This window comes from Pristiophorus japonicus, chromosome 3 (assembly GCF_044704955.1).
Source record: "Pristiophorus japonicus isolate sPriJap1 chromosome 3, sPriJap1.hap1, whole genome shotgun sequence".
NCBI classification, from domain to species: domain Eukaryota; kingdom Metazoa; phylum Chordata; class Chondrichthyes; family Pristiophoridae; genus Pristiophorus; species Pristiophorus japonicus.
The window spans coordinates 267,458,762-267,475,189 of NC_091979.1; the positions used below are offsets into that span (position 1 = coordinate 267,458,762).

General features: G+C 42.5%; 1 protein-coding gene across 2 annotated transcripts in view; it reads left to right on the forward strand.

Annotated features, from left to right (window-relative positions):
- wdr11 (WD repeat domain 11) overlaps positions 1-16,428 on the forward strand; it is a 126,063-nt gene that overhangs the window by 60,276 nt on the left and 49,359 nt on the right. For both annotated transcript variants that reach the window (XM_070876672.1, XM_070876673.1), the window contains exons 8-11: positions 674-872; positions 5,427-5,533; positions 11,375-11,551; positions 14,518-14,602. In XM_070876672.1, the coding sequence (XP_070732773.1) occupies positions 674-872; positions 5,427-5,533; positions 11,375-11,551; positions 14,518-14,602 (568 nt within the window). The remainder of the gene's footprint in view (positions 1-673; positions 873-5,426; positions 5,534-11,374; positions 11,552-14,517; positions 14,603-16,428) is intronic.

The following is a 16,428-nucleotide window of genomic DNA, read 5'->3' on the forward strand; positions in this document are numbered from 1 at the left end:
TTCAGATGTGCCTTGGGATGTTTCTACATTAAAGGAATGATATAAATGCAAAGTGTTGTTGCAGTAGCTGGAAAAGGTCATGAAAAAGGCAAATTGGTTCTGAGTTTTATATATAGGAGCATCAAATGCAAAAGAAAGTGATCCTGAATTTGCACAAAACATTGGCGAGGCCACAGTTGGAATATTATATTTTGTTTTACGCAGCAAAGATATTGGCACCATGGAAAGGGCATCATTCCTTTGAATGATGGGTTATAGTTATTAAGGCATGAAAAATTGTCATAGAATAGTGTTAGTTAAGGGGAATATAATAGACATATTAATTATAAAAGGTTTTTGAAAGGATAAATAATGAATGATCACTTCTGAAAATCTCATTGGGACTATTTTAAATGGAAAAATGACAGGACAAACAAAATTAATAATATATAGATGGGAAAGGGCAGAGAAATTGTATTAGAGTAGCTGGCTTCAGGCCTCCTTCTGTGCTGTAATGTCTATGATTCCATAACTTTCATTTATATATAGTCTTATCACATCCTCGGTACAACCCAAAACATTGCATATTTTTGGAGCATGGAGGCAAATTACATAGTGATTGGACATAGTTTAATTATTCTGCTTTCAGAGAATTTTCTTTCGTTTGAAATAACATTTTTCTTGATGTTTTTAGATCCAGATCAGCCTGTTCAGGAGCTTACCTATGACCTGCGTTGTCAGTGTGATGCAATCAGAGTCACTAAGACTGTTCGGCCTTTTAACATGGTGTGCTGTCCTGTCAATGAAAATTCTGCTGCTTTGATTGTCAGTGATGGCAGAGTGATGTTGTGGGAGCTGAAATCCAACCTATTGGGACCAAAACCTTATTACAGGTATCTTTGTCTACTCTGCCCTGGCTATAGGAGAAAACATCCAAACATAAGGGCCCTGAAATTGCGGTCGGCAGCGTAGCTAACGGAGTGCGCCGCCGACCTCCGAAAGGAATTCGCACATACCTGGTGCGAGGCCCCACACGTAAACTTGCTTTCAGACACTGCAGAGTTGTGCGCAGCGCAGTGCGTCACGGAGCCCAGAAGCGCAGCCTAAAGCTCTGAGGTACCTGATGCATCCAACATGCTGAGAATGGTAAGGGGCTTGATTCCTTCAGAGTTTAAGGAAACGTCTCTGTTTTACTGCACTGTAGTCCTAGAGGCTAGCAGTTCATTTGCATATTTATTCATCCTGAGCTGGTAATATTGACATTGAATTAAACATTTACATATATTTGCAAACTTTTGCAGGAAGAATGCAATTGCACTTTTTTAGGAAAGGGAAATGACTCGAATTTTCTAGCAGATATGCAATAAAATGGCTAATTATCTGAACTTTTATACTTTGGTATAACATTTTTTACATTGCGATCATTCTAACAAAGTTGCCCTCTATTTTATCACTACATAAAATGATATTGCTTTGTTCCTTTAAGAGAAAGTAATCAATGACTAAAATTAAGTCTTGAAACAAATATATAACATTCCAATAGTTTTTAATCGAGACATCCTATTGATTCCTCAACCTTTCTGGGTTTTTTTGGTGCGAGGTAGAAAAATAGGTAGGGAGCAGATTACTTTCAGAAACTTGGACCCTTTCTAAAGCTGAAAGGACAAAGAGTGTTATAATTAAAGGTGCTATGCCATAAAAATTTTGTGCGTAATTGCTGGGCAGTTGGTGGGCAATTAGCCCAACTCTGCGACAGCAATTAGGATTTCAATGTCGGTGAATGATCTGTCAAGTCAGAACTTGACAGATCGCAAGTTTGGGATTTAGCACATGTGGAAATCCTGAACTTGTCCATTTCAAAGGCGGTGTGATGGCGTACTCTGAGAGTACACCGCCATACAGACTGCAAATTCTGCCCCATACATTTTAAAATGTTAATACATTGAACAGTTATTTCAGTACAAATGGAAGCAATTAGGCCCATTGTGCCTCCGGCAGTACCAGATCCACATCCCGTTTTCTTGTTGTTTCCCTAAAGCCTTTCATAATTTTCTTAATGTTTGTCTAATTCCCTCTTAAATGTTGTGATCGACAGTGTTAAAATAACCACTTGTGTTATTGTATTCCATACTCTACATTTTATGCTTTGAGTTATAGACTACGTGCTAAAACAGTGATATCAATACTACAAGTTTGATAATTAAGCAATTGACTGTCAACAGATTGTCCTTGTGATTGATGGTACTAATGGTCAGATTATAAATAAAGGAAATAACAAAAGCAGTTTGAAAACTCAAGGCATATTGAGGAGCTTTTAAATAGTAAATAGTTATGGAACATATTAATACTTTTTTAAATTAATATATTTTTGATTTATTTTGCTAAAATGTAATATATGAAGAATAGAATGTTTTTTCACTTATGGTACCCAGTGTTAGCATCAAGCCATCAAGTTAGGTAGCACTTGTAGATATATAGGGCCCAAGTTTCCACATGATTTGCGCCTGATTTTTAGGAGCAACTGGTGGAGAACGGACTATCTTAGAAATCGCAATTCTCCACATTTTTTTTCTGCAGTTCTAGTCAGGTAGAACAGTTCTACTTTGGAACAGAATTTTTTCTTCAAAAGGGGGCGTGTCCGGCCACTGACGCCTGATTTCAAAGTTTCCACAGTGAAAACGTACTCCAAACTAACTTAGAATGGAGCAAGTGAAGATTTTTGTAGAACTGAAAAAACCTGTTCTACACATTACAAAATCAGGCGCAGGTTACAAATTAGGCGTCCGGAACGAGGTGGGGGGGGGAAGCGGGGGGGAGGGAAGTCATTAAATTCTACAATAAATCCTTATTTATACTTCTACAAATATTATACAAATAAATCCAATCTGAATAAACATTTATAAGCAAAGAAAAGATTAAATAAACCATCTTCCTACCTGTGTGAAAGTGCTTCAGGCACGGAGAATGCTGCAGTCAGCCTGAGGCGCCCGTTCTTCCCGCGGGGGGGGGAGGGGAGGAGGCGCCCGTTCTTCCTGCGGGGGGGGGGAGGAGGAGGAGGAGGCGCCCGTTCTTTCCCGCGGGGGGGGGAGGAGGCGCCCGTTCTTCCCGCGGGGGGGGGAGGAGGCGCCCTTTCTTCCCGCAGGGGGGGGGAGGAGGCGCCCGTTCTTCCCGCGGGGGGGGGGGGGGGGAGAGGAGGCGCCCGTTCTTCCCGCGGGGGGGGGGGGGGAGGGGAGGAGGCGCCCGTTCTTCCCGCGGGGGGGGGGGAGGAGGCGCCCGTTCTTTCCCGCGGGGGGAGGAGGAGGCGCCCGTTCTTTCCCGCGGGGGGGGGGAGGAGGAGGCGCCCGTTCTTCCCGCGGGGGGGGAAGGAGACAGTGAGAAGGCTGCAAGTGCTGATGGCAATGTGCTTTTATTTAAAAATGTTCAAAAATTAAACAGCTACAAAGCCCTACAAAAATGGCCGAGTGCCAATGTTTCCTTCACACTGCGCGTGTGCGAACGCTCCAACGCGCACGCGCAGCGTTGCCGGCAGGAAAAAAACTAATTTAAATAGTACCCGCCCCCTCCCACTAACAAAATCGGCGCGAGTGTAGGCTCCACCCCTTGGGCGCCGCGCCAAACAGACAAGGAGCTGCAGAACGCTCCAGAATTGCAAGTTTTTTTTCCGGCGCCGTTTTAGGCGCGAAAAACGGGCGCCCAGCTCGGAGGGGCGCCCGTTTTTTATCGTGTGGAAACTTGGGCCCATAGTGAGGCTCCACCTTATCGATTTAGCATCAACAATGTGCTTTAAGCCCAGAAAAACACCAATCATTCTTTTGGCTTCTCTGAGGCTAATGTATTAGTTTTATTATATTCACATGGGTTTTGTGAATTTGGCTCAAATCCTAATTCAGCTGCATTGTTCCTGTAAAATCTGCAAAAGGACATAGACAGGCTAAGTGAGTGGGCAAAAATTTGGCAGATGAAGTATAATGTTGGAAAGTGTGAGTTCATGCACTTTGGCAGAAAAAAAATCAAAGAGCAAGTTATTATTTAAATGGAGAAAGATTGCAGAGTGCCGCAGTACAGCGGGACCTGGGGGTACTTGTGCATGACACGCAAAAGGATAGTATGCAGGGTACAGCAGGTGATCAGGAAGGCCAATGGTATCTTGGCCTTTATTGCAAAGGGGCTGGAGTATAAAAGCAGGGAAGTCTTGCTACAGCTATATAAGGTATTGGTGAGGCCACACCTGGAATACTGCGTGCAGTTTTGGTTTCCATATTTACGAAAGAATATACTTGCTTTGGAGACAGTTCAGAAAAGGTTCACTAGGTTGATTCCGGGGATGAGGCGGTTGAGTTATGAGGAAAGGTTAAGTAAGTTGGGCCTCTACTCATTGGAATTCAGAAGAATGAGAGGTGATCTTATCGAAACGTATAAGATTATAAGGGGGCTTTACAAGGTGGATGCAGAGAGGATGTTTCCACTGATGGGGGAGACTAGAACTAGAGCGCATGATCTTAGAATAAGGGGCTGCCTATTTAAAACAGAGATGAGGAGAAATTTCTTCTCTGAGGTTGTAAATCTGTGGAATTTGCTTCCTCAGAGAGAGCTGTGGAAGTTGGGACATTGAATAAATTTAAGACAGAAATAGACAGTTTCTTAAATGATAAGGGGTTATGGGGAGCAGGCGGGGAAATGGAGCCGAGTCCATGATCAGATCAGCCATAGAAACATAGAAAATAGGTGCAGGAGTAGGTCATTTGGCCCTTCGAGCCTGCACCACCATTCAATATGATCATGGCTGATCATGCAACTTCAGTACAGCGAAGTTACTGCTTTCTCTCCAATAGGAACATTCTATTGCCATGGGCATGAGGAGCCATGATCTTATTGAATGGCGGAACAGGCTCGAGGGGCCGTATGGCCTACTCCTGTTCCTATTTCTTATGTTCTTATGTAAAACCCACCAAATTATATAGCTGCCCACTGGAGTAATACTGCACTGGCTCCCGTATTACTGGCAGAGTGCCCCAAGAATATATGCATCATGGGCTGCACACAGAAAATTGCTAATTAGCACTGATTTGTGCCTTCTAAGAACTGAGCCAGACAGCCCAAACCTATTTCATACAGGACCATTACAGCCAGCAGAAAATGCAGACCTACCTCATGAATTTGGACTTAATTTGAAACAGTGTCACAGAGGCAAAAGAAGTGTGCTAATCTATTACATCTCCCATTTTCACCTTGTACTATTTAGCAGTGAAATTAACTTTCCCGTTGTATTTTTTTTTGAAAGTATCTCTTCATTTGTCATTTAGTTGACTAGCATATTTTCACTCTATCTCTATTTTATGTCAATCCTGGTGAATATATGATGGCTAAAGATGTTATAATTTGTTATGCTTGGTATTTTTATTTGTGTCATTGTTGAGTTATTTGTTTCTGTTTTCCATTTGTAACAGCTCAAGCTCCACAGTCTCTCCTTTGTACTGTCCTCTTTCATTTTGTGGAATTCCTGTGGGCACCCAACAAAAGAAGCTTCCAGATCTCTCCTTGGATAATATGATAGGTAACTGTTTAATGTTCTGGTGTGCTTTTACCTCAGTGACACACACAGCAGTGGATGCTGATTTGCATGATTTCTTATGGATTCATTGGTGGTAACACATTAAATATGATTTGAAAAAGAGTGTACTTTTTTAAGCCCTGGTGATGCCTAAACTCTTCAATCAGACATTTAAGGGAGAAGTTACATTTATATATGGGGTGGGAAGAGGGGTGCAAGGGCTTTAATATAAAGCACTCCAAATCTAAATTATATCATAAAAATCGACTTTACTGAATGCACTTGAAGTTTCTTTTTGTCTACTCCCTTTATTCCTTCCTGCTCTGTTTAGAGTGTGTACACTCAGTTGGGAAAGGATTATTGAATTGGCATCAACTATAAGATTTCCAGCAAGTGAATCAATGATAAATCATGCAGGTTATGTATTTGGCTGGTACTGACATTTCTAGGTTGGATGCCTCTTAATTGGCACCCTGCATGTAAAAGGAAGCCAATCGCTAATTTCCTGTGGAGCCACTTGCTGACAATTAAATAATTAAAAGTCAGCTGAGCAGTTGTTAACTGAATCTGGCCACCGCACTTTAGGAAGGATGTGACGGCATTAGAAAGGGTGCAGAAAAGATTTACAGGAATGGTTAAAGGGGTGAGGGACTTCATTTACCTGGATAGACTGGAGAAGCTGGGGTTGTTCTCCTTGGAGCAGAGACGATTGAGCAGAGATTTGATAGAGGTGTTCAAAAGCATGACTGGTCTAGACAGAGTAGACAGAGAAACTGTTCCCATTGGTGGAAGGGTCGAGAACCAAAGGGCACAGATTTAAGGTGATTGGCAGAAGAACCAAAGGCGACATGAGGAAAAACTTTATTATGCAGCGAGTGGTTAGGATCTGGAATTCACTGCCTGAAAGGGTGGTGGAGGCAGACTCGATCACTGCTTTCAAAAGGAAATTGAAAAAGATTTGCAGGGCTACGGGAAAAATGCAAGGGTGTGGGACTAGCTGAAGTGCTCTTGCAGAGAACCTGCACAGGCTCGACTGGTCGAATGGCGGCCTCCTGTGCTGTAACCAGTGGCAACCATCATCATCATCATAGGCAGTCCCTTGAAATCGAGGAAGACTTGCTTCCACTCTAAAAGTAAGTTCTCAGGCGGCTGTACAGTCCAATGCGGGAATTACAGTTTCTAACAGGTGGGACAGACAGTGGTTGAAGGAAAGGGTGGGTGGGGAGCCTGGCTTGCCGCATGCTCCTTCAGCTGTCTCTGCTTGATTTCTGCATGCTCTCGGCGACGAGACTTGAGGTGCTCAGTGCCCTCCCGGATGCTCATCCTCTACTTTGGGTGGTCTTGGGCCAGGGATTCCCAGGTGCCGGTGGGGATGTTAAACTTTATCAAGGAGGCTTTGAAGGTGTCCTTGAAGTGTTTCCTCTGCCCACCTGGGGCTCCCTTGCTGTGTAGGCGTTCCGATTAGAGCACTTGCTTGGGGAATCTCTTGTCGGAAATGCAGACGATGTGGCCCGCCCAACGGAGCTGATCGAGTGTGGTCAGTGCTTCGATGCTGGCGACGTTGGCCTGAGCGAGAACACTGACATTGGTGCGTCTATCCTCCCAGTGGATTTCCAGGATCTTGCAGAGGCAGCGCTGGTGGTACTTCTCCAGCGCTTTGAGGTGTCTGCTATATATAGTCCATGTCTCTGAGCCGTATAGGAGGGCGGGTATCACTACAGCCCTGTAGACCATAAGCTTGGTGCCAGATTTGAGGACCTGGTCTTCAAACACTCTCTCAGGCAACCAAAGGATGTGCTGGCACACAGGAGGTGGTGTTGGACCTCGTCATCAATGTCTGCCTTTGTTGATAGTAGACTCCCGAGGTATGGAAAATGGCCCATGTTGTCCAAGGCCGAGCCGTGGATTTTGATGACCGGGGGCAGTGCTGTGTGGTGGGGTGGAGGACCTTTGTCTTATGGATGTTTAGTGTAAGACCCATGCTTTCGTACACCTCGGTGAAGGTGTTGACGATGGCTTGGAGTTTGGCCGCTAACTGTGCGCAGACGCAAGCGTTGTTCGTGTACTGAGGATGGGACGACCTTGGATCTAGCCTGGAGGCGACGTAGGTTGAACAGGTTCCCATTGGTTCTATAGTTTAGTTCCACTCCAGCGGGGAGCTTGTTGATAGTGAGATGGGGCATTGCAGCAAGGAAGATCGAGAAGAGCGTCGGTGCGATGACGCAACCCTGCTTGTCCCCAGTTCCGACGTGGATTGGGTCCGTGGTGGACCCGTTGGTCAGAATCACAGCTTGCATGTCGTCGTGGAGCAAGCGGAGGTTGGTGACAAACTTTTGGGGGCAGCCGTAACGGAGGAGGACGCTCCATAGTCCCTCACGGTTGATAGTGTCAAAGAACGGCATGTACAAGGGTTGGCGCTGTTCCCTGCATTTCTCTTGTAGTTGTCGCACGTGAAGGTCATGTCTGTTGTACCCTTTAGCGGACGGAATCCGCATTGTGACTCTGGGAGGAGCTCTTTAGCCACAGGGAGAAGACGATTGAGGAGGATTCTTGCGATGACTTTCCCAGTGGCCGACAGCGGGGAGATTCCTCTGTAGTTGCCGCAGTCGGACTTGTTTGAAGATGGTCACGATTACGGCATCTCTGGGATCTGGCACGCTCTCCTTCCAGATAAGAGAGATGAGGTCATGCATTCGTGCCAGTAGTGCTTCTCCGCCATACTTTAGTGTCTTAGCGGGGGTTCCATCTGCTCCTGATGCCGCCTTGTTCTTGAGCTGACGGATAGTCTTTTCTACCTCATGCAGGGCTGGGGTTTTGCTGAAATGGTGGCAGGTAGCATGCTGCGGGATGGAGTTGAGGACACTCGTGTCTTGGTTAAGGAGATCTTCGAAGTGCTCCTTCCAGCGGGCCCTCACTGCCTCGGTGTCCTTAATGAGTGCCTCTCCGTTCTTGGCCAGCAGTGGGGTGGGGCCTTGGGTGCTTGGGCCGTAGGTGGCCTTGACTGCGCTAAAGAATCCTCGCATGTCATGGTTGTGGGCCAGCTGCTAAATCTCCTGTGCTTTCTCCACCCACCATCTATTGTTTAGGTCACAGGTTTTTTGTTGGACCTTGGCCTGCAGCCGCCTGTAGAGCTGCTTTGCTGTTCCCGAGTTAAGTTGCTGCTTTTAAGTTCAGAAATGCCTTGGCAACAAGTGGCTCAGTGGGTAGCACATTCACATGAGTCAGAAGGTTGTGGGTTCAAGTCCCACTCAAGGGACTTGAACACATTAATCTAGGTTGACAGTCCAGTACAGTGCTGAGGGAGTGCTGCACTGTTGGAGGTGCCACCTTTTGGATGAGACGTTAAACCGAGGTCCCTAGTGTCCTGGCTAATATTTATCCCTCAATCAATATAACAAAAACAAATTATCTGGTCATTATCACATTGCTGTTTGTGGGAGCTTTCTTTGCACAAATTGGCTGCTGCTTTTCCCACATTATAACAGTGATTACACTCCAAAAATACTTCATAGGCTGTAAAGCGCTTTGAGATGGTCGTGAAAGGCTTTATATAAATGCAAGTCTTTCTTCTTTCTTTCTAACCATTCTATGATTCTGAGTCCAGAAATGTGGAAGTATGAGTGCCAAAGCCTACAATAATTTTTTTTTAAGTTTCTAATGATTGAAGCAAGTACTTTATGCTGAAAGTAATTCCCTGTTTCAGTTCTACTTTAAAGTATGTTTTAATGACGTGAACAATAATCTTAATAGATTATATATCTTTATTGTCGCTCAGTTGTCCCTTCTTCCAATAGTATTGAAAGAAAGAACATGCATTTATAGAAGGCTGTCAGATTTTGCAATTTATTTGATTGTTTTTCAATAGAAAGGTTTTGAAGAAAAGAGTTGCCTTTAAAATGTTGAGATTTTAAAGCAAATGGTAATCATTCTAATTTTTAAAAAGACCTGAGATAATCGGTGATTAAAATATTAATGATCTAATTTTGATATTGTTTCCCATAGACCTTTAAATAATAAGCAATCAATAAACACCTTGAGTCCATTGTGTTGACAAGTCTGGTTCCTCCAAGTCTGTAAATGGGTGAGATAGAAAACGAGAATAGTCAGGCCAAGCAAAGAAAATAAGGTTAGAATGAAGTGGGGTACAAGTAATTTTGTTTAAATCAAGCAAGACAAACCAATGATGTGGGAAAACGTAACAGGCCTGAAATTATCAGCGGAGTAGCTTCGGAATACGCCACCATCTCCGAATGGAATCTGCACTTACCTGCTGGGAACCCTCTTTCGAGAAGTTGCTGTCAGGCTGCGGAGTTGAGCACAGTGTGTTCATAAGCTTATCTGGGATCACGTCGGATGGTGCTCCAATCAGGGAACAAAAATCTCCAATGTCCATTCATGATTTTGTCTCACTCATCCCAGTAAATTAATTAATTAATAAAGCAGTCTCTCATTCACCCCGGTATGTTAATAAATAAAGCAGTGTCTCATTCTTGGGTGAGGATTCGGAGATAGTTAGATGGATATAGATATTTTGAAGATTTTTTTAATCATGAAAGCTGTATTTCAAGCTGCTGCATATCCCTCCTCCTCTTATGTTGTGCAAACAGGCTCCTGTGCCCGTGTGCACCAGCCGTAACATTTTCATGCATAATTGCTGGGCAGTTGGGCAATTAGCCCTCCTCTAGATTATGTGATTGATTCCAAGAGTGTGGTTTGAACTCAATCTTATTACTTTTGAACTCGAGAGTATTACTAACTGAGCCAGTTTACAATGGCTGGTTTGAAGTAGGTTAAAATAGATACATTGAGTAGAATGATCCATTTTGCAGCATTGCCATGTTTCACTCTAATGACATCATAAATAAGACCAGAGTAATATACAGCACTGGCTGATCTCAAAGTTTAAAAAAAAAAATCTTCCTTTTCCTGCCAAATATTTATCCAGTTCCCTCTTGAATTTGTTCATACTATCTACCTCCACAACCTTCTCTGTTCCATATATTCACTATTTGTATAAAGTAATTAAATGTCTCTGTTCACCTTTTCTCTATTGACCTTAACTCCATAGCCTATTATTGTAGAGTTTGTGATTATAATAAAACACGTTACTTTTGATTCTGTTTAATTTATTTATATCCCACTGAACTGCCAGTATAAAAAAATGGCCATTACTCTGCAGTGCACTTTTATCCCACGAATTTCATTCAATGGCATTAACTGATATTGGGCTTATTGTACCTTTTTTTGAGTTAAGAGTGATTCATGTCTCGGCAGGGTCACCATTTAAAAGCATAAAACACCAGACAAGAAATGGCCAGTCAGCCCATCAAGCCTTTCCCCTCCACAAACTATGTTCAATCTATCTTGTCATATATTTTACTCATTGAATGTCCTCAAGGAAAGCTTTGCTAAATTTCTTGGGTAATATAGTGAATCAAAGTGCTTCTAACTTGCAGCCGGCCTTCAATCCTGGCCAATTACTTTCCACAGATGATACTTTGCTGGTATCAGCTACACAGTAATCTGTTTTTAGATAGTCTTGATTTCGATAGGATTCCAAGAGACCAGTGCCCATGAGCGAGCTCAGTTGTTTTTAACGGGTCCACGATTGTACCACTAGGATAAAGAAGTGGAAATAGTAATATAAACCCCGAGAGCCCCTGCATTCCTGGAATGCGACCTAATCAAGAATAAAACTGGCTAGCGTATATTTGATTGTCTCTACATTTCTTCCTAGAACCTTCAATCCTCTTGAGTTCTTAGCCTCACCAGTGCTATATAAGATTAAGATAACTTGTTTTGATCTGCCACATGTTCTGTTCTCACAATTTGTCTTTTTGATAGGACAAAGTTTAGTGATAGGTGAAGAGCAGCCTCGGGTTTTGCACCAACAAGAGGTTCAACTGAAGTTCCTACTGACTGGTTTGTTGTCTGGTCTCCCACTGCCATCGTTTGTCATACGAATGTGTCCACCACTCACTACCAAGAACATAAAGAACTATCAACCTTTGTTGGCTGTGGGTGAGTACTTGATGTAGAGTTTACTGTATTATTAAGATTAAGTAGAAATTACTGTTTGAACAAAAGATGATAGGTTCTGTTTACAGTAATCCATAATTTCCTCTTTTTCACAAGAAAAATCTTGCTGCTCCTAGATATATCAAAACAAAAGTTGTATCAACTTTCATTGTTTCATACAGTATGTTTATGTCAATAAATTACTTTGTCAAGAGCCCAACATTTGCTCACCCCTGTGTTCTCTATTATAACGTAGAAGTGAGCAGCTTCGTAAACGATTATTAATATCTCAAATGCTGCTGGCTTAATTTTAAGAAGGCTAAAATTCTGGGAGCAGGTTATGTTTCAAATATAGTCCAGATCATTTCTTTCGTTCAAAAACAAACTATAAGAATGCAAAATGTGATGATTGAGAATGTGAAAGTTTTGTATAAGGTTTTAAAATGCATGTTCAAACTGTCTGTTACATGCCATATTGCGCAGCTCAAATGAATAAAAATACAGTGCGGTTGCAATGCAAGTTGATTAGTTGACTAGTAAGAAGGAGGAACTGAGGGAAATCCTTATTAGTCAGGAAATTGTGTTGGGGAAATTGATGGGATTGAAGGCCGATAAATCCCCAGGGCCTGATGGACTGCATCCCAGAGTACTTAAGGAGGTGGCCTTGGAAATAGCGGATGCATTGACAATCATTTTCCAACATTCCATAGACTCTGGATCAGTTCCTATCGAGTGGAGGGTAGCCAATGTAACCCCACTTTTTAAAAAAGGAGGGAGAGAGAAAACAGGGAATCATAGACCGGCCAGCCTGACATCAGTAGTGGGTAAAATGATGGAATCAATTATTAAGGATGTCATAGCAACGCATTTGGAAAGAGGTGACATGATAGGTCCAAGTCAGCATGGATTTGTGAAAGGGAAATCATGCTTGACAAATCTTCTGGAATTTTTTGAGGATGTTTCCAGTAGAGTGGACAAGGGAGAACCAGTTGATGTGGTATATTTGGACTTTCAGAAGGCTTTTGACAAGGTCCCACACAAGAGATTAATGTGCAAAGTTAAAGCACATGGGATTGGGGGTAGTGTGCTGATGTGGATTGAGAACTGGTTGTCAGACAGGAAGCAAAGAGTAGGAGTAAATGGGTACTTTTCAGAATGGCAGGCAGTGACTAGTGGGGTACCGCAAGGTTCTGTGCTGGGGCCCCAGCTGTTTACATTGTACATTAATTCGACGAGGGGATTAAATGTAGTATCTCCAAATTTGCGGATGACACTAAGTTGGGTGGCAGTGTGAGCTGTGAGGAGGATGCTATGAGGCTGCAGAGTGACTTGGATAGATTAGGTGTATGGGCAAATGCATGGCAGATGAAGTATAATGTGGATAAATGTGAGGTTATCCACTTTGGTGGTAAAAACAGAGAGACAGACTATTATCTGAATGGTGACAGATTAGGAAAAGGGGAGGTGCAACAAGACCTGGGTGTCATTGAAGGTTGACATGCAGGTACAGCAGGTGGTTAGGAAAGCAAATGGCATGTTGGCCTTCATAGCAAGGGGATTTGAGTACAGGGGCAGGGAGGTGTTGCTGCAGTTGTACAGGGCCTTGGTGAGGCCACACCTGGAGTATTGTGTACAGTTTTGGTCTCCTAACTTGAGGAAGGACATTCTTGCTATTGAGGGAGTGCAGCGAAGGTTCACCAGACTGATTCCCGGGATGGCGGGACTGACATATCAAGAAAGACTGGATCAACTGGGCTTGTATTCACTGGAGTTCAGAAGAATGAGAGGGGATCTCATAGAAACGTTTAAAATTCTGACTGGTTTAGACAGGTTAGATGCAGGAAGAATGTTCCCAATGTTGGGGAAGTCCAGAACCAGGGGTCACAGTCTAAGGATAAGGAGTAAGCCATTTAGGACCGAGATGAGGAGAAACTTCTTCACCCAGAGAGTGGTGAACCTGTGGAATTCTCTACCACAGAAAGTTGTTGAGGCCAATTCACTAAATATATTCAAAAAGGAGTTAGATGTAGTCCTTACTACTAGGGGGATCAAGGGGTATGGCGAGAAAGCAGGAATGGGGTACTGAAGTTGCATGTTCAGCCATGAAATCATTGAATGGCGATGCAGGCTCGAAGGGCAGAATGGCCTACTCCTGCACCTATTTTCTATGTTTCTATGTTTCTGTTTACATTGTATACTAATTCATTCTTAATACCTTTTACTCTGGAGCCCTTTAATTTACCAAACTAGAATTACGCTTCATTTTTTTTCCCTTCTGGCAATTTTCCATCTCTACTTTTCCTTCCTTTTTGGCATTGGCTGCTTGTTTGGTCCAGTCCATCAGCGTTTGGTCAACCTGTGGTAGCTTGTGTAAGACCATTATTCATGTGTGGATCTTGACGGTGAATTTACCGGCAGGCTATTGGGACCGTGAGGATCATCGCGCCAATCCCGATCCTGTTCCCACCCAATGACTGCACATACAGACTCCTGGCAGGGGTTGCTGGATAGCAATCCGAAGCAGGAATTCTGGCTCTTTTTTTGTTACTTCCCTAACCAGGGGGACTGAAGTCAATTGTAACACCCTGCTACTCTACCAACTGAGATCAACTAATGTAGCAAGACTGGGGATCAAATGGGACCTTCTTGGCTTCGAAGGTTCCAGGTTTGATATGATATGGCTCATCTGGCCGCTGGATAAACTTGCTGAGCCATCGACGAGATCCTATGGCTTAGTATTTCTGATCTTGTAGAATTGATCTTAACCTCAGTAGATGTGATTATAACCAACTGCTATTCAATGGCTATCACTGGATTATACTTGGTGAGCCAACATGACGCATCTTTTGTCTCTGATCAATTAGTTGACAACAGAATTTTTCTTTATAAATAGTATTGGTGTGGTTATTATTTTATTGCTATATGCATAAAAACATGTCCATCAACTGTTTAATCAATATGTATTTCAGGTACGAGCAACGGATCTGTGTTGATTTATCATCTTACCAGCGGATTATTACAGAAGGAATTAAGTATTCATTCCTGCGAAGTCAAGTAAGATTTTCAATGTACAAATTCCTTGCATGTGAGTTTTCTAAAGCAATGCAAAAAATACACTTAAGATGTCATTGGCGTCAGTATGAATCAGCTGTGTATTAGACACTGATTTAACAGGATTAGCATAAAGAATGGAAAATTGACTCCCTATTTCGAAAGGTGACCCTGCGTTTTTCCCTTAGAGCTTCAGCATTGTTCCACATAACTAGCATTTCCAGTAAACATCTGTGTAGTCACATGCCTTGCTGCAAATAAAAAGAAGTGGAGCATTGCAATGCCATCAGACGGAATGTAGCAGCAGCTGTTTTCCAAATTCTCAACCCTCTTTTTGCATATGTAATCACTGTGAAAGCATGGCTGCAGTTGATGTCTTTGACATTTCATAATGGCGAAGGTTCCTTTAGTCACTAGCCATACCCATGTGAGGTTTGCACTGATATAAATAGTCCAAGACCTATTTAAGATCATTTGCATCATCCACAGGTGACTTAGTTAGTAAATGTATTGCCTGATGTAACACAAAACCATACAAAGCAGGACTCTGTTCAAGTTGACCTGTTCTATGCTACCCAGTCTCCTCCGTTAATCATTTTAGTTGTACCACCGTGGTGAGGCAGCAACTAGAAGATCATTTTTTTCCTTAAAGGAACAGAGGCAAAATAAAATGGGTCGTTATCTCAGGAGTGCACACATGCACACGCCTTTCCTAACATTTCTTAGCAGGTTGCTCTTGACCACATGATGCAGGTTATTGAGAAGGGGTAAAGGAGAAACATTTCTTCAAAATACAAAAGCTTGTCCTCTATTATTTAAAAAAAATCACAGGCAAACATAATTAATATGATTATGCTGTTGGAAGAGCCAAATGGAAAGCCATCTGTTGTAATGATTACATATAATGCCTGTATGACAGTTTAGATATATTCAGGAAATTACATCAGAAAACATAGCAATTTATATGTTAACTTTTGAGTAAGAGAATGACGATTGGAACCTTAAAAAATATATATGCTTAGTATCTTGCAACTTCTTTTTGTAACTTTAAGTCTTAAGTAATCCATGTCACTCTTAATTCAAGTGCAAATATGATGAGCTATGAGAAAAGATTGAGGGACTTTGAGGTGTACAATCTAGAAACATGAAGGTTAACGGGAACCTCATCAAGGATTATAAAGCATTAAATGGCATAGATTAGTGTGGGCTATTAATTCAAGTAGGACTAGAAGACATAAATTCAAATCAATTAAAAGTAAAATTTTAAATGGCCAGCTGATTTTCTGTGGCATTGCTTATGAGCAATCTGGGGTCAGGAGCTGCTAACCTGACCTTTTCCTTAATTACACTTCTGATGAGAAAGTGGTATAAATAAATCGTATGGTCAATTGAAGGTAAATTATTGTTGGATGTTTTTCTAGATTGGCAGATGTTTGGTTTCTCTCCTTGTTATCTCAACAATTTTGAATTAGGTTTCTTTTTCCTGTAATTATCTCTTGCACTCATCCAATCTCTCTCTCTCTCTCTCTCTCTCACAAACAGACACATGGGGAGATTCTTTTCATCAAGCAGTATGCTAGAAATATATATTTTTAATTGCTACTAATGGGGGTGGGGGGGTAGTCAGGGAAATCACAGCCTTATGTGTTCTTGTTGTGGAATACTATCTAAGCATTTGACACAGACTTGAATGGCATTCTGTAAAGCTTTATTCGAGCATATGCAAGGAGAGCCTCTCTCGACCACTCGAGGGGGAGCGCAGAAATGGTTACATTCTTTTACCTCTCTTAGTCCCTGTCCGTGCGTTACCAGGGGCGGTCCCCGGGTGC